The sequence below is a fragment of the Oryctolagus cuniculus genome, chromosome 1 (genome assembly GCF_964237555.1).
Source record: "Oryctolagus cuniculus chromosome 1, mOryCun1.1, whole genome shotgun sequence".
In the NCBI taxonomy this organism is placed as follows: Eukaryota; Metazoa; Chordata; class Mammalia; order Lagomorpha; family Leporidae; genus Oryctolagus; species Oryctolagus cuniculus.
In genome coordinates, this window is record NC_091432.1 from 99,239,887 (window position 1) to 99,260,281 (window position 20,395).

A 20,395-nucleotide genomic window follows, 5' to 3' on the forward strand; every position below is an offset into this window, starting at 1 on the left:
TCGGGTCGTGAACCAGTGAATTAGAGTTCTACATCTGCATCTTCTCCATCTCTCTTTGTGCCTCCCTGCCTCTCAAACAAAGATATAAATACATACATAAAATACATACAATAAAATAAAATACAATACATAAATACATAAAATACAATACATAAAATAAATTTTTAAGACCACATAGTTAACACAAACTCAAGCCATAAAGCCTTATGAATCCCAGCTATAAATCACCACAATTTTTGGAGCTTTTTTTATATTCTCTGGGGAGGCTTTCCCCTTCGTACAAGTTGCCTGTTAAGATAGGTAACTGCATTCAAATGGGTTTTATCCAAGTTCACCCTTTCACTGAGAGTATATCACCTGTGGAGTTCAAGATTTTTACAAGTTTATCAGTCAGATTTTCCCGTCTTGCAGAGGTACTCGCATTTATAGTCTACCCTCAAGCATCCATTAAAATCAAAATTCTATACTGCCAAGATCATGTACCAGCTTCAGCATTTTTCTGGATTCATGTTGTCCATTTTTTCCCAATTTTTGGCCACTAAAGGTTTTCCATTGTTTTCTTTACCAGCAAAATGACACTAAACCAATCATTATTTTATACTTTATCCAGAATTTTTTGGTGCCTCCCATGGGAACAATTTCATAGTTTTCATCTCAGCATATGCACAAAATATAAGTTGAAACAATTTGTCTTTTAATTCAATGATCATAAACTAAACTCAGTTTTCACTCAACTACATATGCTCCAGTCCTATAAATCTAGTATACCTTTAAACTGACTTCCTAGAGGAAATTCATTTTAAAAAATTTTAAATCAGGGGCCAGCATTTTGGCGTAGCTGGTAAAGTCACTGTCTGCAACATCAGCATCCCATGTGGCTACCAGTTTGTGTCCCAGTTGTTCCATTTCCAATCTAGTTCTCTGCTATAGCCTGGGAAAGCACTTGGGCCCCTGCCCACCCACATGGGACACACAGATGAAGCTCCTTGCTCCTGGTTTGGCCGGGCCCAGCTCTGTCCAATGCACCCAACTGTGGAATTAAACAGTGGATAGAAAATCTGTCTCTATCCCTCTCTCTCTAAACCTAAATTTATTTATAAATAAATAAATGAACCTTTGGGGCCAGCACTGTGGCACAGTAGGCTAAGCCTCTGTCTACAGTGTCCGCATCCCATATGGGGGATGGTTCATGTCCCGGCTGTTCCTCTTCCAATCTAGGTCTCTGCGTATAGCCTGGGAAAGTAATGGAAAATGGCCCAAGTGCTTTGGCCCCTACACCCATGTGCAAGACCCAGAAGAGACTCCTGGCTCCTGGTTTTGGATTGCCCCAGTTCCAGCCATTGCAGCCATTTGAGGAGTGAACAAGCAGATGGAAGACCTTTCTCTCTGTCTCTCACTCTGTCTGCAACTCTGCCCCTCAAATAAATAAATAAATAAAATCTTAAAAAAAAAAAACTCTCTGTAAGTGAAGAGTTAGAAAAAAGCAGAGGAAACTCTACCCTAAATGGAGCAATACAGTGGAGGGCGAGGATGCCCACAATTTAGGACCCCACCAGCCGAGAGCCTCCAAACTAGCATTGAAGAGTAAGGTGGGACCAGACTACAGCAGCCCAGGCCACTGGAAAAAGGCTACAGAAAGAGCCTAGAGGGAATCTGGCTTGGAGCCTCATGGGAGATAGTATACCCGCCAAACTAGAGGAGAAAAAACAAAGTGAGGGGCACTTTTTCTCTCTCCTGGATCATCCTGCAAAAGCATCCTGTAACAAGCTGACAGAGAGCAGGCACCATTTTGGACATACAAAACAGCTGTACCAGCTAGTGTCCGCACCCAGCAACCAGCCAAGCAGTGATTCCTAAGTCTGGTGGGGAGAACACGCAGGGGGCTGGGGGCTCATGACTGTGGGAGGCTTGTGTGCCAGGGCTGTAAACACAGTAAGTCTGTGTGGGAGGATGCAGGGTGTGGCTAGGACTTTGAGCAGGCAATGTGGGAGGCCCCACATTATCAGGGCTTCCTGGTTACCTGGTGAAGGGCATTTCTGGGGATCTGAGCTTACACTGAGGACTGCACAGATCCTTCGTGGCAGAGCAGATGATTAATATACTCATTGCAGCTAGTGTCCAGGCACTGGTCTCCTTTGAGGAGAGGAGCTCAGCTGAGGCTACACCAACAGACAAGAAGAAACCTCTCCTCATGTTAAAAAAGAAGAAAAAAAGAAAAAGGAGATTTACTGCCAAACCTGGGTAAGTTACCTCAGATACGCCCTTCACCCTGGAGCACTGAAGAGAGCTCCCTGGCAATACCCAACACATGACTCCAGGTATTCCCTGAAAGCAGACACTGCACTAATCCACTCAGACATAGTCCAAAGATAAAAGCCACCACAGTGAAAAAAAAATATAAGAAGAAGAAGAAACCAATGAGTATCTCCACAAATGCTGAATAACATATGTACTAGTTCAAGAAACAAGAATAAGAAAGATAACATGATACAGCCAAAAGAACACAACACTTCAATAGTAGATTGTGAAGATGATAAGACTGAAGAAATGCCTGAAATGGAATTCAAAAAATTGATCAAAGGATTACTTAGAAGTAATCAAAAGCAAATGCATGAATTAATGATATCCATACATAACATGAAAGAAAATTTCTCCCACGAAATTGAGATCTTAAAGAGAAATCAAAATGAAATCGTGGAAATGAAGAATTCAAGAGAACAATTGAAAAATAAAGTAGAAAGCCTTGACAACAAAATCAGTGAAGCAGCAGAAAGAATATCCTACTTAGAAGACAAGCACAGGAAATTATGTAGTCATACCAAACACAAGAAAATATTAGAAAACTGAAAAATACTGTTGGGAATCTACAAGATACTATCAAACGACCCAACATACGAGTTCTAGAAGTTCCTGAAGGCATAGAAAGAGAGAAAGGATTAGAAGGCCTTTTTAGTGAAATAATAACAGAAAAATTTCCCCAATTTGGAGAAAAAAACGGATAACCAAGTACAGGAAGCACACAGAACTCCTAATAGACATGAACAGAAAAGATAAAAATGGAAAAATCTTCCATGTTCATGAATTGGAAAAATTAATATCATCAAAATGTACATTCTTCCAAAAGCAATTTACAGATTCAGTGTGATACCAATCAAAATATCAAAGACATTCTTCTCAGATATAGAAAAAAATGATGCTGAAATTCATATGGAAACACAGGAGACCTCGAATAATTAGTCTCATACAACAAAAACAAAGCCAGAGGCATCACAATACCAGATTAAAGACATACTACAGGGCAATTATAATCAAAACATCCTGGTACTAGTACAAAAACAGCTGGACAGACCAATGGAGCAGAATAGAAACACCAGAAATAAATCCAAGCATCTACAACGAACTTATATTTGACCAAGGAGCTAAAATCAATCATTACAGCAAGGACAGTCTCTTCAACAAATGGTGCTGGGAAAAGTAGATTTCCATATGCAAAAGTAAGAAGTAGGATCTTTACCTTACACCTTACACAAAAATCTATTCAAAATGGATTAAAGACCTAAATCTACGACCTGATACCATCAAATTATTAGAGAACATTTGGGAAATTCTGCAAGACATTGGCAAAGGCAAAAAGTTCTTGGGAAAAAAAACAGAGGCACAGGCAATCAAAGCTAAAATTCACAAATGGGATTTACATCAAATCGAGAAGTTTCTCTATGGTCAAACACTCAGCAAAGTGAAGAGGCAACCAACAGAATGGGAAAAAACATTTGCAAACTATGCAACAGATAAAGGATTAATAACCAGAATCTACAAAGAGATCAAGAAACTCCACAACAACAAAACAAACAACCCAGTGAAGAAAGGGGCAAAGGACTTACACAGACACTCTTCAAAAGAGGAAATCCAAATGGCCAACAGACACACGAAAAAATGTTCAGGATCACTAGCCATCAGGGAAATGCAAATCAAAACCACAATGAGGTTTCACCTTATCCCAGTTAAAATGGCTCACATACAGAAATCAATAAACAACAAATGCTAGCGAGGATGTGGGGAAAAAGAGACACTAACCCACTGTTGGTGGGAATGTAAGCTGGTAAAACCACTATGGACGTCATTTTGGACATACCTCAGAAATCTGAATACAGACTGTCGCTCCCCCTCTTCGTGGAGGAACGACACTAAACCCTGCCTAGGCTTCCTATCCGAGTCACGGCACCATTATGTCGCTCCCCGTCTTCGTGGAGGAACGACACAGGACCCTGCGCTGTTCTTTCGTCTGCTCGGCCCTCCCCGGGTTTGCTGCTGGTTCTTCCCGGGTTGGCTACCGACCCTTCCACCTCCGTGGAAGGGCGGTTCCCCCTGGCCACTTTCCCCACTTCCGCGGGGGAGCGGCACACCGCCGGCCGGCTCTCTCGGGGGCTGCACAGGTGTTCCTTCAGATGTTCCCCTTAGATGTTCCTGGTGCATGTTGTCTCTCTCCTCCTTTATAGTCCTCTTCCACCAATCCCAACTCTGCTACCCACACGCCGAGTACGCTGCTCTCCTCCAATCAGGAGCGGGTCCTACAGTTTATTGGTTGAACTGGATGCAGCTGTGTAGAAGCTGTTTCTCCCTTCTCAGCGCCATATTGTGGGAGAGCAGATGCATAGAATAAGTCTTAATTCCAGTAACTTAGTCTAGTCCGAGTTGCTCCCCACACAGACCTACTATATGACCCAGCCATCTCACGCCTAGGAATTTACCCAAGGGAAATGAAATCAGCAAATAAAAGACTTAGCTGCACCCCCATGTTTACTGCAGCTCAATTCACAATAGCTAAGACATAGAATCAACCTGAATGCCCATCAACTGAACACTGAATAAAGAAATTACAGGATATGTACTCTATGGAATACTACATAGCAGTAAAAAAAAAAAATGAAATCTAGTCATTTGCAACAAAATGGATGAATCTGGAAAATGTAATACTTAGTGAAGTAAGTCAGCCCCAAAGGGAAAAATACCATCTGTTCTACCGATCTGTGATAACCAATAAAGCACCTAAAAGGAAATCTGTAGAAGTGAAATTGACACTTTGAGAAGCAAAGACTTGAACAGACCTTCTTTTTTTTTTTTTTTTTTTTCATAATGGAGAACAGGACTGCAAATGGGAGAGGGAGGTGGTGGTGGTATGGGAGTCAGGGTGGGAGGGCAGATATGGTGGGAAGAATCACTATATTCCTGAAGTTGTACTATGAAATTTATACTCAATAAATAGAAGGTTTCTTTGGAAAAAAAAATCCTCTGTGCTAAAACTAGTTACAGTGAATTTTAACAATAAATAAATAAATAAACCTTTAAAAAAACTTAAATTACATTTCATAAATGTTCTCACTAATTTTATTAAACACCATAAAAGATAAAAAACATTTTACAATTAATATTACACTTATAGAAATCAGAAATGCTGTTACCAATTTGTGGCAAATTGCAAAGTTAAAACATTTTAAATATTCTCTTACATGCTCAAGCGCTTGGGTTTTCTCCTGTTCTATTTTCCTTTGAGTTTCCTTTTCAGCTTTAAGTGATGATGATGACACAGTTTTGACAGTCATAAAATCAACAGTCATCCACTCATCCCTCTGTCAAAAAAGAAAGCCAATTCAATCATCAGAACTCATTAAGACCAAGGATTTTGGAGACACTCAAAGTTGGATCAAATTCTACATAGCTGCAAAACTTCAAGCAAGTTTCTCAAAATTTCTGTCTTAGTCTTTCCCCTATAAAATGGGATAAATCTGTATCTTTCAGGGTTGTTTTAAAGGGAAAACAAGGTAATAGATACATAGGATAGGATCTACAATGACTGACACAAAACAAGCAATTAAACACTAGTTTCTTATCACCTTTATCCTTCATCTGTGACTAACAATGGGCAAATTCCATTCTTCCTTAGGCATATAAGCTATAACCCAAATTTTGTAAAGTATTCACTTGTAATTATGACTAAGAAGATTAAGGCATGACATAAAGAGAAAGAAAACCTGACTGAACTCTACTCCTTTAGCAGTAATAGTATAAGGCTGCACACAGATGAGGGGAAAGTGTCACTTCCCCATCAACAAGAAGCAGGGAAATCCTCCTAAGGACTAGAACAGAAACCAGCACGCACTGAGCAGGAGAGCAGACTAAGGCTCAGCAAATACCTTGCTTGCGAAAATTATTCTTAGAGTTTATTGTTTTCAAAGACCAATTTTTCTCCTAAAGAAATCACATATTTCTAGTCTTGCAAGTTGATAGGTACTTCCTTATCTAAAATCAAGTTGCTTGCTTACCTGAGTAACTTTACTGTCATCTTCTTTTTCTGACTTTTCACCTTTCACTTTCCAGGCCTTTTCCTGGTGAGAAGTCTGGGGTGGAACAGCTTCAACCCACTCCTCTTCAGAGCTCTAAGAAAATTTAACACGTAAGTGCAATTCTGAAATTTGCATACTTTCATATTAAATTTATAGACTTAGTGATATAAACTGAGCTTCCTAAAAATAATAATAATAAATGAAATTATTGGGGATGGAATTGTACCATGTCAGGTAAAGCTGCTGCCTGCAATGCCAGCATTCCCAATGGGTACCAGCTCAAGTCCCAGCTGCTTCATTTCTGATCCATGGCTCCCTGCAATGCACCTGGGAAAGCAGTGAAAGATCATCAAAGTGCTTGGGCCCCTGCACCCATTTGAGAGACCTGGAAGAAGCTCCTGGCTCCTATCTGTCTCAGCCCTGATTACTGTAGCCATCTGGGGCCTCTGATGGAAGCGCTCTCTCACACTCGCTATCTCTCTCTCTCGCCCTCTCAAATAAATAAAATAAATATTTTTTTTAAAATATTTGATTTATTTACATGAGAGGCAGAGTTACAGAGAGATGGACAGACAGAGAGAAAAGTCTTCTATCCGCTGGTTCACTCCCCAAATGACCAGAATGGCTGGAGCTGGACTGATCTGAAGCCAGGAGCCAGGAGCTTCTTTGGGATCTCCTACGTGAGTGCAGGGGCCCAAGCACTTGGGCCATCTTCCACTGTTTTCCCAGGCCATAAGCAGGAAGCTGGATCAGAAGAGGAACAATAGTGAAACAAACCGGCACCATTTTGGGATGCTGGTTCCATAGGCAGAGACTTAGCCTACAATGCCACAATGCCAGCCCCTAAAATAAATTAAAAAAAAAAAAAATTTACACATATTTCCAACAAAATGACATCAAAAATTTGAAAGAAAATGCAAACCCACTATTTTGAATTAAGCTCACAAAGCACAACAAATTATTTCTCCTTTCTTATCAGCTATATTATCAAGTCAAAGGAAAGTACAAAAAAAAGAACTGCTGGGTAGAAAACTCACTTCAGCGCAAAGCTTTAGTTCCTACCAACGTCAAGTGGAGCCTCACATTTTTGCCTCACTAGAAGAGGAGAAATGGCCCCCGGCTAAACCCAAGTTTGCTGTTTACACCTAAGTTTCAAATTTTGAGATTTCCCTGGATCTAAAAATGCAGAGATATTGGGTAAACTGGCTGATAAGGCATTTTGCTTACCGTGTTTACATAACAGATAAGTATCAAATCAACAAAGAAGTCTAAATTCAACATCCCCACAAAAAAATCAGCCAAACGAGGAGCTGTTTTTTTGAAAAAATAAACAAAATTGACACCCCATTGGCCCAACTAACTAAAAAAAGAGGAGAAAAGACCCAAATCAATAAAATCAGAGATGAAAAAGGAAATGTAACAACAGACACTACAGAAATAAAAAGAATCATCAGAAATTACTACAAGGACTTGTATGCCAGCAAACAGGGAAAACTATCAGAAATGGATAGATTCCTGGACACATGCAACCTACCTAAATTGAACCGGGAAGACATCGAAAACCTAAACAGACCCATAACTGAGACAGAAATTGAAACAGTAATAAAGGCCCTCCCAACAAAGAAAAGCCCAGGACCAGATGGATTCACTGCTGAATTCTACCAGACATTTAAAGAAGAACTAACTCCAATTCTTCTCAAACTATTCAGAATAATCGAAAAAGAGGGAATACTCCCAAATTCCTTCTATGAAGCCAGCATCACCTTAATTCCTAAGCCGGAAAAAGATGCATCATTGAGAGAGAATTACAGACCAATATCCCTGATGAACATAGATGCAAAATTCCTCAATAAAATTCTGGCCAATAGAATGCAACAACACATCAGGAAAATCATCCACCCAGACCAAGTGGGATTTATCCCTGGTATGCAGATATGGTACAATGTTCGCAAAACAATCAACGTGATATACCACATTAACAGACTGCAAAAGAAAAACCATGTGATTATCTCAATAGCTGCAGAGAAAGCATTTGATAAAATACAACAACCTTTCATGATGAAAACTCTAAGCAAACTGGGTATGGAAGGAACATTCCTCAATACAGTCAAAGCAATTTATGAAAAACCCACGGCCAACATCCTATTGAATGGGGAAAAGTTGGAAGCATTTCCACTGAGATCTGGTACCAGACAGGGATGCCCACTCTCACCACTGCTATTCAACATAGCTCTGGAAGTTTTAGCCAAAGCTATTACGCAAGAAAAAGAAATTAAAGGGATACAAATTGAGAAGGAAGTAGTCATATTTTCCTCTTTGCAGATGATATGATTCTTTATTTAGGGGACCCAAAGAACTCTACTAAGAGACTATTGGAACTCATAGAAGAGTTTGGCAAAGTAGCAGGGTATAAAATCAATGCACAAAAATCAACAGCCTTTGTATACACAGACAATGCCATGGCTGAGGAAGAACTTCTAAGATCAATCCCATTCACAATAGCTACAAAAACAATCAAATACCTTGGAATAAACTTAACCAAGGACGTTAAAGATCTCTACGATGAGAATTACAAAATCTTAAAGAAAGAAATAGAAGAGGATACCAAAAAATGGAAAAATCTTCCATGCTCATGGATTGGAAGAATAAACATCATTAAAATGTCCATTCTCCCAAAAGCAATTTACAGATTCAATGAAATACCAAACAAAATACCGAAGACATTCTTCTCAGATCTGGAAAAAATGATGCTGAAATTCATATGGAGGCACAGGAGACCTCGAATAGCTAAAGCAATCTTGTACAACAAAAACAAAGCTGGAGGCATCACAATACCAGATTTCAGGACATACTACAGGGCAGTTGTAATCAAAACAGCATGGTACTGGTACAGAAACAGATGGATAGACCAATGGAACAGAATTGAAACACCAGAAATCAATCCAAACATCTACAGCCAACTTATATTTGATCAAGGATCCAAAACCAATCCCTGGAGTAAGGACGGTCTATTCAATAAATGGTACTGGGAAATTGGATTTCCATGTGCAGAATCATGAAGCAAGACCCCTACCTTTCACCTTACACAAAAATTCACTCAACATGGATTAAAGACTTAAATCTACGACCTGACACCATCAAATTATTAGAGAGCATTGGAGAAACCCTGCAAGACATAGGTACCGGCAAAGACTTCCTAGAAAAGACCCCGGAGGTGCAGTCAGTCAAAGCCAAAATTAACTATTGGGATTGCATCAAATTGAGAAGTTTCTGTACTGCAAAAGAAACAGTCAGGAAAGTGAAGAGGCAACCAACAGAATGGGAAAAAATATTTGCAAACTACTCAACAGATAAAGGGTTGATAACCAGAATCTACAAAGAAATCAAGGAACTCCACAACAACAAAAGAAACAATCCACTTAAGAGATGGGCCAAGGACCTCAATAGACATTTTTCAAAAGAGGAAATCCAAATGGCCAACAGACACATGAAAAAATGTTCAGGATCACTAGCAATCAGGGAAATGCAAATCAAAACCACAATGGGGTTTCACCTCACCCCGGTTAGAATGGCTCACATTCAGAAATCTACCAACAATAGATGTTGGCAAGGATGTGGGGAAAAAGGGACACTAACCCACTGTTGGTGGGAATGCAAACTGGTTAAGCCAGACACTAGTCTTGTTTATGTGATCCCTTTGACACTTAATCCTATCATTATGATCAATTATGAACTGAAACTGATCACTTTGACTAGTAGGATGGCATCAGTACATGCCACCTTGATGGGACTGAATTGTAATCCCTTGGCACGTTAGAACAATTAATTGTAAAATTCACATGGAAGCACAAAAGACACTCAATAGGCTAAGCAATTCTGAACAAAATGAACAAAGCTGGACTCACCACCATACCTGATTTGCAGACATACTATAGCACTTTTGTAAATAAAACAGCATGGTATTGGCATAAAAATGAATTAATAAATCAAAGGAATAGAACACAGATCCCAAAAATGATTCCATGCTTCTACAGCCAACTGATTCTCTATAAAGATGTCAACAACATACACTGAAGAAATGATAGCCTCTTTAATAAATAGTGCTGGGAAAACTAGATATCCATGTGCAGAAAACACTCTCCCTTCACCACTCCACGCCATGCAAACAAAAGCCAACTCAAAATAGATCAAAGATCTAACTATACATCTTGAAACTATGAAACTACTAGAAGAAAACATTGGGGAGACACTTTAAGACACTGGCATAGGCAATACCTTTCTGTATTAGACCCCAAAATCAAAGACAACAAAAGCAAAACTTGGGTTATATGAAAGTTAAAAGCAAAGGAAACTTCAAGTTCACAAAGGAACCACCTCATTTCTCTTATTTGTACACATTTTCACAACTTCCCTCCTAGCTCAGAAGAGAGAGTACACCTACTGCTGATCAAAGCTAACCCTTTCCCCTTGGAACAAATCTATCATTTTCCTCCGTATTAGTTATCTTTCCCTAAAAATATTTTTTCAAAAAGATCTCCCAACAACCTAACTTACCTAGCTATTCTAACTCACTGTCCTTCCTTTCCTTCATTGATAGCACAAATTTCTTTGCATTCTCCAATCCTCTTCAATGTGGTATGAACATAGGCACTTATTCAAACAACTCTGTCTTAGGCATACACACACACACACACACATACCCTTCATATACATATGTATGTATATACAGATAGATAGATATGTGCGTGTACCTATTGTACATTGAACAAAATATATACAGAAGTACTTTAAAAAGTTCATTAAAATGGAATTAAAAGATAAGTTAACTTTGGTGCAAATGTTTTTAAATCCATCCATCTGAGGGGTCCTCAAAAATTCCATGGAAATGTGCAGTAAAAACACATTATATATGGCTTTCAAATATTTTTGAACCAAAATAAATTCATATTTTAATTCCATTTTTTCATAAACTTTTTACAGTACTCTCATATATCTATTTCCAGGATAGAAGGGGAAAAGAATGTGTCTCTAATAAGAGGAAGAAAAGTGCCTTTAATCAAACCAACATAAATGTTTAAACAGCCTGGCAGGTTTGGGGACTCTCAAGCTCTCATCCTTGCATATATCCCAGGGAGTTTTCTTTTCTTTTTTTTTTTTTTTTTTAATGATTTATTTATTTTTACTTGAAAGTCAGAGTCACACAGAGAGAGGAGAGGCAGAGAGAGAGAGAAAGAGGTCTTCCATCCGATGGTTCACTCCCCAGTTGGCCACAACGACCGGATCTGTGCCAATCTAAAGCCAGGAGCCAGGAGCCTCTTCCTGGTCTCCCACAAGGGTGCAAGGGCCCAAGGACTTGGGCCATCCTCTACTGCTTTCTCAGGCCACAGCAGAGAGCTGCATCGGAAAAGGAGCAGCCAGGACCAGAACTGGTGCCCATATGGGATGCCGGCACTTCATGCCAAGGCGTTAACCCAATGCAGCACAGCGCCGGCCCAGGGAGCTTTCTAAACGTGACCAAAATAACTAACTTTGTATGTGTATGGATTTGAGAAAGGATCACTTCCTTTTAGCAGATTTTCAAAGGAGTCAACAACCCAAAGCCACAATTCTGGAAATAGTGTCTCTATTTCCTTTTCACTTACAAGGTTAACTACCTCCCTTTGCTCTAAGTTATGTTCAAAATTTTTTTCTGTAAGCTTAATATTTCTACCATTATAAAATAAGCTGGCTAGTCTGAGATTATCCATTTATATTTCTCATCATGAACTAATATACTAAATTTTCATATAAGATAGGCTTTCAAAGCCAATCACCACCTGAAGATCCTGAGAACTGTAGAACTCTCAGCATATTTACTACATCCGAATTTCTGTACTAAGAGACTTAACCAAATTGTAGCATGGCTTCTAGAAATATAAGACAGTTTTCCTTGGTTGATCCTATCCTTCAAGTGAAATGCCTGCCTGGGAAAGCTCAATACTGCCAAAAAATCTACTATTCGTTTGTGCCAATGTTTGATGGTAAGTCCCCAAACCCCTCTTTTTAGGAATTTGAATAAAAAGGGGTTATGAAAATGGTATCACTTAAAGGACCTTTCTCAAGGACCTAAGAACTATCCCACTGAAATCCAATCATCAGGAAAGATAGAGCCTGTTTCCCAGTATCTGTGAGAGGAAAGAATCCTAACTTCAAAAACTGCCAGTTGGGACCAGTGCTGTGGCACAGTGGGTTAAAGACCCAATCTGCAGCGCTGGCATCCCATATGGGTGCTGGTGGAGTCCTGGCTACTCTAGTTCCGATCCAACTCCTTGCCAATACACTGGTAAAGCAGCAGAGGATGACCTAAGTGCTTGGGTCCCTGCACCCATGTGGGAGACCCAGAAGAAACTTCTGGCTCTTGGCGTCAGATTGGTCATCTCCAGCCATTGTGGCCATTTGCAGAGTGAACCAGTGGATAGAAGACCTCTCTCTCTCTCCCTCTCTCTCTCTAACTCTTTCAAATAAATAAAATAAATCTTAAAAAAAAAAAAATTACCAGCTAGCAAACACAATTGGCCTAATCAAATTTACACTGTCCAACCCTTTGGAATTATCCACTTTTGTTGTTGTATTGAGCCCTTGCTCTCCACATTTCCTTATTTTCCCTTTCAAATGCCCAAACATCTCTGTACAAGTTGAAATTGAGCTCAGCAATTTCCTCTGCTATTTGTAATTACTGACTAAAATCTACTTTCAAAAGTTTAACTAATACCCAGCTATGTTTCCCTTTAACAACATGCTGGCAAAAACTTAGTTTCTGAAACTATGTGGTCCATATTGTAGATTATGGCAATTCAACTTGGAAGAAAACCCTATGAAGATCATACATGGCAGACCATTTATCCCTAAATATCTCTAGCTTGTCACTCGATAAGCACAACCTCTGTTCCCTGAAAACATACACAAAGGATTTGGCCTACTTTATTTTCCTAAGTCTTCTCATCCTGAACCAGCTAGAGACACAGCTAACTAAGCACTCTCATCCTTTGGCCCCCAAAGGTAAATATATAAACACATCCTATTTCAAAGCCTGAGATGTTATTATCTATGAAAAGACCAAACAAAGGTAACAGACTCTTAAGTCTCTTTTCCCTTATGTTTATAATACCTCTCTTTCCTGCTTTTCCTTCTAATTTTCCAACACACAGCCTTCTTTACTTCCTTTTTTGGCTCTCCAGTGCTAGTTTTCACCTTTAGTTTCCCTAAGTATTTAATCCATTCTAATGGCTCCAACTAGCAATGTTTCCCAAATCATATTCCTGTTTTCTGTTTTTTGGAATCCAAGGTTCACATTTTCAATATTTTCTGGCCTTCTCCAAGTCCACGTCTCCCAGACATTTTCGTGTCATACTTTCTTAAGGTCTTCATATGCTTTAAGTTTCAATACACAATTCCTTCAAAAAAACTTTCTGACAAATAGCTGCTTTAGTTAATTTTAGTATATACTTACAGATGAACTATCAGATGACTCCTTGCTCTTCTCATATTTCTCTTTCTTGCTCTTTTTTTTCTTCTCTTTCTTTACTTTTTTTGAATGCTTGTCTTTTTTTTTCTTTCTCTTCACAGAGTGTTCCTATAAATAATTATTTTCAACAGGTTAAAAAAGCAACCTAGTTTTATCTTCCTTAAAAGGAACCATTTTTAGAGAAAAAAAATTTATGTTCCAAAAGCTTTATAAATCTTTCATGAGAGGAACAATATCACCAAATAAATAAAATATTCCAAGAAGCTTTAAGATATTTTCTATAGTGGCCAGGGTTGTGGCACAGCAGGTTAAGCCAGATCCTGTGACTGGCATCCCACATTAGAAGGCCAGGTGGAATCCCAGCTCTCTTGCTTCCAGTCCACCTCCCTGCTAATGCACCTGGGAAGGCAGTCAATGATGGCCCAAATGGTTAGACTCCTGACACCCACCTGTGTAGAAGACCCATTAGAGTTCCTGGCTGATGGCTTCAGCCAAGCTCAATCCTGGATGTTGCAGCCATTTGGGGAGTAAACCAGTGTATAGAGACAGATCACTCAATCTCTCCTTGATACTCTGCTTTTCAAATAAATAAATACATAAATCTTCCTTTAAAATACCTTCAATAGCATATGTACTACTCACAAACCATATGACTAAGAATTTTTAAAGATTTGTTTATTTATTTGAAAGGCAGAGTTACTGAGAGGCAGATATAGAGAATCGTCCATCCACTGGTTCACTCCCTAGATGGCCACAACAGTCAGGACTGGGCCAGGCCTAAGCCAGGAGCCAGGAGCTTTTTCCAGGTCTCCCACATGGGTGCGGGGACCTAAGGACTTCGGCCATCTTCCTCTGCTATCCCAGGCTCATTAGCAGGGAGCTGGATAGGAAGTGAGCAGCCAAGACTTAAACCAGTGCCCATATGGGATGTCAGCACCACAAGTAGCAGCTTTACCTACCACGCCACAGCACCAGCCCCATAGCTAAGATTTTTTAACAGAAAAATTATAAGGAAAAGTTTGGTTTTAATTTATTTTTATATTCATGTGTCATACAGATATAATCAAACATATAGGCATACATCTACACACACAGAGTAACTTTCAATGGTACAAAAAAAACTCATACAACATTATGAGGTCATAAAAAACATAACAAGATAGCTTGAATTAAAATTGTTGGAAGAGGCTGGGGAGGAGGAATGAGAAAGGAAGAGATATTAATAAAAGGGTATAAAGTTTCAGTTAGACTGAAAGAATACTTTTTAGTGACCTATCATATTTCATGGTGACTACAGTTAATAACAATCTATAGTATATTTCAAAATTGCTATAAGAATAGATTTTAACATTCTCACCACAAAACAATAGTAAATTGGAAAGGTAATGTATATGTTGTTTCATTCAATCTTTCTAAAACATATAATGTAAATAAAGTCATTATAGTATGCCCCACAAACATGCACAATTATTTGTCACATAAAGAATAAAATAATGTAGGAGAGATCAGCGCTGTTCCCAGCAGGTTAACTAGCCACCTGCTTCAGCCAGGTTTTGGCCTGGCCAAGCCCTGGTTGTGGCAGCCATTTGAGGAGTAAAGCAGCAGATAAAAGATCTCTCGCTCTCTGTTTCCCCTTCTCTCTCCATAACTCTTTCAAATAAATAAATAAATCCTAAAAAAAAAAAAAAAATTGTAGGAAAAAAAAACAAAGCTTGAGACCTAGAAAAATAAATAAAGGTACAAAGGTTAAAATGCATAATTTCTTTTTTTTAAAGATTTATTTATTTATTTGAAGGTATGAACTACACACAGAGAGAGGAGAGGCAGGGAGAGAGAGAGAGGTCTTCCATCTGATGGTTCACTCCGCAGATGGCCACAACGGCCAGAGCTGTGCCAATCCGAAGCCAGGAACCAGGAGCTTCTTCTGGGTCTCCCACACGAGTGCAGGGGTCCAAGGATTTGGGCCATCTTCCACTGCTTTCCCAGGCCATAGCAGAGAGCTGGATCGGAAGAAGAGCAGCCGGGACTAGAACCGGTACCCATATAGGATGCCAGCGCTACAAGCCAGGGTGTTAACCCGCTGCACCACAGCACCAGCCCCCAAGATGCACAATTTCTTAAATCCACAAACTTGCCACAAGTGAGCCAGAAATTTGGAGTTAAAACTGCTACCAGCCAACTCTAGGAACAAAAATCTTTCAATGTCATAATATCCAAAATACTACACATTACTTCTACCTAAGCAATAAAACTATCCAGTAGTGCCAACTCTGTTATATTCATTCTGTAACTTACAAAAATTTCTATAAAATTTTTCTTCCAATGTTAACTTAAATAATAAGTGCAAAAAAAGACAAAAGACAGTACTGACCTTTGAGAATTGTTCAATTCGTTCATTTACATCCGGTAGCATCCATGTATCCTCACCCCGAAGTCGTTTAAGTTCTTTACGCCTTTCTTCCTTTTCAAAGTTAGCTTTAGCCTACAACAAGAAAGACAACTGGCAACTGACCTGATTCCTTTTAACAAAAAAAAAAGAAAAGAAAAGCAAATTTATCGCAGTTTACAAACCCCACTCCTGCCAAAAACTACTTAAAACACCAAAGAGAGAAGCAAGAAGAATGCTTTTTATTCATGTACCTTACATATGCTAAAATCAAGGAACCATACCAACCTTAGTCCAAGACTAATCACCCACTCTTCTTTAAAAATTGTCCTTTTTCACTTAAAGGTAATTGAATGGTCTGTTCCTTGCCCGGAATTTGCTTCCACCAGGGTAGTCAGCCATAAAAAAGTATGAACTCCTGTCTTTCACAAGAAAATGGATACAACTGGAAACCACTATGCTTAGTGAAATAAGCCAGTCCCAAAAAGACAAATATCATGTTTTCTCCGACATGTGATAGTTAATATAGAACACAAAAAAATTATAGGAATAAAACAGACAGCTGTGACTTGATTGTTGTTTTCAGCCCTTGTTTATACTCCTATGGAACTGGAGTCTTTACACTTCTTACCTGTTGAATATTATGGTTAGTGGTGCATTAAGCCTATGATAACAGAGTAGACTGAACTTATGCTTTTGCAAAAATTAACTAATAAAAGGAAGGAAGGAGAGGGACTAAGGGAGGGAAGTATATTTATCTTAGAACTATATCTAGGGGCTGGGGCTGTGGCGTTAACAGGTAAAGCCACCGCCTGTAGTACCAGCATCCCTTATGGGCGTCAGTTCAAGTCCTGGCTGCTCCACTTCCGATCCAGCTCTCTGCTATGGCCTGGGAAAGCAGTAGAAGATGGCCCAAGTCCTAGGGCCCCTACACCCATTTGGGAGACCCAGAGGAAGCTCCTGGTTCCTGGCTTCAGATCGGCACAGCTCCGGCCGTTGCAGCCAATTGGGGAGTGAACCAGCGGATGGAAAGACCTCTCTCTCTGCCTCTCCTTTTGTGTGTAACTCTGACATTCAAATAAATAAATAAATCTTTAAAAAAAAAAAAAAAAAGAACTGTATCTATGAAATACATGAAATCTGTTCTCTTTATATTAATTATATATATATGTGTGTGTGTGTGTGTGTGTGTATATATATATATATATATATATATATATAAAGATTTCAAAAACAAAACAGACCTTCTCCATATTACCAATTTCCAGTGAACTGAGTTCCTAATTAAGGATAGAATCTTGGGATCCATTCTGGGCTCTTCCCTCTCTCAGATCTCCCTACTACTACTAAGACTTGGAATCCCTTTTCCCTTTACCATCTTCACAGCTACTGCTTTAGACTTCTGTTAACAGGAGATACTGGGGCTGGCGCTGTGGGGTAGCAGGTAAGGCCACCACCTGCAGTGCTGGCATCCCATATGGGCGCCAGTTCCAGCTCTCTGCTATGGCCTGGGAAAGCAGTAGAAGGTGGTCCAAATCCCTGGGCCCCTGCTCCTGCGTGGGAAACCTGGAGGAGGCTCCTAGCTCCTGGCTCCTGGTTTTGGAATGGCGCAGCTCCAGCCATCTGTTGTGGCCATTGGGGAGTGAACCAGTGGATGGAAGATCTCTCTCTCTGCCTCTGCCTCTCCTTCTCCTTCTCTCTGTGTGTAGCTCTGCCTTTCAAATAAAATAAAAAAAAATAAAACAGTAGATAAACCTCCACACCTTCAATATGCAATGCCTACAGCCCAATACCCAGTCCTCCACAATGTTTCTGCAACAATTATCTTTCTTTTTTAAAAAAAGTGACTATATTACTAATTGTATTCATTCTTCAACAACAGTTGAATAAAAGAAGCTATTACTAAGAGGTTGTTTCTGTCGGTATTCTTCCGCCAAACTCCAAAGCTGAGTTTAGTCCACAAATTCTATTTTTACCTCTACTATAAAACTGATCACATCTTACAAACCAAAAACTGCTTGAAATACTAAACAGACAAGACTGAAAAATACTTTCTCTTTCTCTGAAATCAGAGAACAAAACCTCGTCCAAAATTAACCACTCACTCTTCCCCCTTTAAAAACCTAGCTGTTGTCATTAACCCTTCTCCCTCCTGCCTCCTCTACCTCTTCTCTACTGGCTCCTTATTTGCATGTAACATTTTTAAAACATTCCCATCTTAAAACCAAGATAAATAAATAAAAACTCTCACTGTCCTCGCTGTACCCAAAGTTGCTCCCCAACGACCATTTTTCCCTTCCGTAGCCACACTTCTTACATCTTGAACAGCTTGTCAGGTAACTCAATAGTTGACTTCCCTCTTTATATGTTACGTCTGTGCATCGGAATCTTAATGAGCAATACAATGTTTCTCAATCACTATGAGAAGCTAAATTTTCTGAGTCTCTTGCGTTAATTCTTGTTTGAATCAACAAGAGCTTACAGTAAGTCCGGAATGCACACCAATAGTAAGGAGAATGAAATACCATACAATCAAATACATATTTCATGTGTTCCCGGAAAGAAAAAAAAAAAAAAAAAAAAAAAACAAGCTTGTTTTCATTTCACATACAGCGAAAGAAATGACGAAGGCTGCGAAGCACGTTGGCAGTCATGGACAAGTTGTACCGCACCTCTAAAGTGCGCAGACCAGGTCGCAGAGATAGCAAGAACGGATGACTTAAAAGGTAAGGAAACTTGGAGGAAACAAACAGCTCCATCAGAGAATAAGAAACTGGAAGCTGCCAAATCGTGTAAGGCACAGAGGATACGCACGAGTTTACTGTGTATCTCACTCGGATATAAGGGGAAATACTACAGGGCAGAGGGGAGGGGTGAGAGGGCTAGCCCCCGGAAACCCTTAACTCTCACAATTCGAAATAACTACGAAAGCCCCAAAATTGAGATACCTGGCGCAACACCTCGGCCCTGGCAACCCGGGTCTGCTCTTTTCGCTCTTCGATACTCCTCTCACTTTCAAATCTGCCACTGGCAGCCGCCATAGTTGTTGTCATCGTAAAGCTAGGCAGCCGTCAGGAAATCCCAGTTTACGACAGTCGTAATTTCACACACAAACCCCGACTTCCGACGAGGGGGAGGAGGGAGCGCTACTAAACCAACAGAGCATGCGCAGTTCTGAACCTCGATCGAGATTTTCTGGGCTTGCTCCAACCCGAATATTAAGGAACACTTGCAGATCTGCGGAAGAGTAACTGAGTTTCGTTTGGGGGATTCGGTGTGTACAGGATAACCTCAGTATACGCTTATTTTGCGCCTTTCACTGTATGAATGACTTTCCCACCAATGTTCTCTTAAAATCACTGGAGTAAGTGAGAAGCCCCTAGAGACAAAGTGCCGGTCCTCACTTGTTCTGTGCTGGAGGAATGGTCTAAAGGGAGGCTGGTCAGAAATGCGGTGGAAGGAAAGGAAAGTAGCTTCGATGATTCAGTGTTTTGTTTTGGTGGATGTTTTTAATACATAAAATAATCAAGTGAGTTTTGTGTTGTATTTCACAATTTATCGGTGCTTTTTTTAAAAAAAAAGATTAATTAATTTATTTATTTGAAAGAGTTACACAGAGAGAGGAAAGGCAGAGGGAGAGAGAGAGGTCTTCCATCCGATGGTTCACTCCCCAGATGGCGGAAACGGCCGGAGCTGTGCCGATGCAAAGCCAGGAGCCAGGAGCTTCTTGCCGATCTCCCACGTGAGTGCAAGGGCCCAAAGACTTGGGGCATCTTCTACTTTCCTGGGCCAAAGCAGAGATCAAGATAGGAAGTGGAGCAGCAAGGTCTCAAACCGGCGCCCATGTGGGATGCCAACGCTTCAGGCCAGGGCGTTAACCCACTGTGCCACAGCGTGTTGGTGCTTTTTAAATTGTTATAAATTAACATTGTGGGACAGGCGCTGTGGTATAGCAGGTAAGGCTGGCATCTGCAGTGCTGGCATCCAATGTGCGCACTGGTTCAAGACCCCGCTGCTCCACTTCCACTCCAGCTCTCTACTATGGTCTGGGAAAGCAGTGGAGGATGGCCTGTGTTCTCGGGCCCCTGCACCTGCATGGGAGACCTGGAGGAAGCTCCTGGCTCCTGGCTCCTGGCTTCAGATTGGCACAGCTCCTGCCATTGC

General features: G+C 40.1%; 1 protein-coding gene across 3 annotated transcripts in view; it reads right to left on the reverse strand.

Annotated features, from left to right (window-relative positions):
- The window catches only part of CWF19L2 (CWF19 like cell cycle control factor 2), a 220,414-nt gene extending 201,066 nt beyond the window's left edge, over window positions 1–19,348 (reverse strand). For all 3 annotated transcript variants that reach the window (XM_008261932.4, XM_008261926.4, XM_008261936.4), the window contains exons 1-5: window positions 19,180–19,348; window positions 16,217–16,327; window positions 13,831–13,953; window positions 6,321–6,434; window positions 5,508–5,627 (exon numbers count right to left, since the gene is read on the reverse strand). In XM_008261932.4, the coding sequence (XP_008260154.2) occupies window positions 5,508–5,627; window positions 6,321–6,434; window positions 13,831–13,953; window positions 16,217–16,327; window positions 19,180–19,284 (573 nt within the window). In that variant the 5' untranslated portion in view covers window positions 19,285–19,348. The remainder of the gene's footprint in view (window positions 1–5,507; window positions 5,628–6,320; window positions 6,435–13,830; window positions 13,954–16,216; window positions 16,328–19,179) is intronic.
- Between the last annotated feature and the right edge of the window lie 1,047 nt (window positions 19,349–20,395).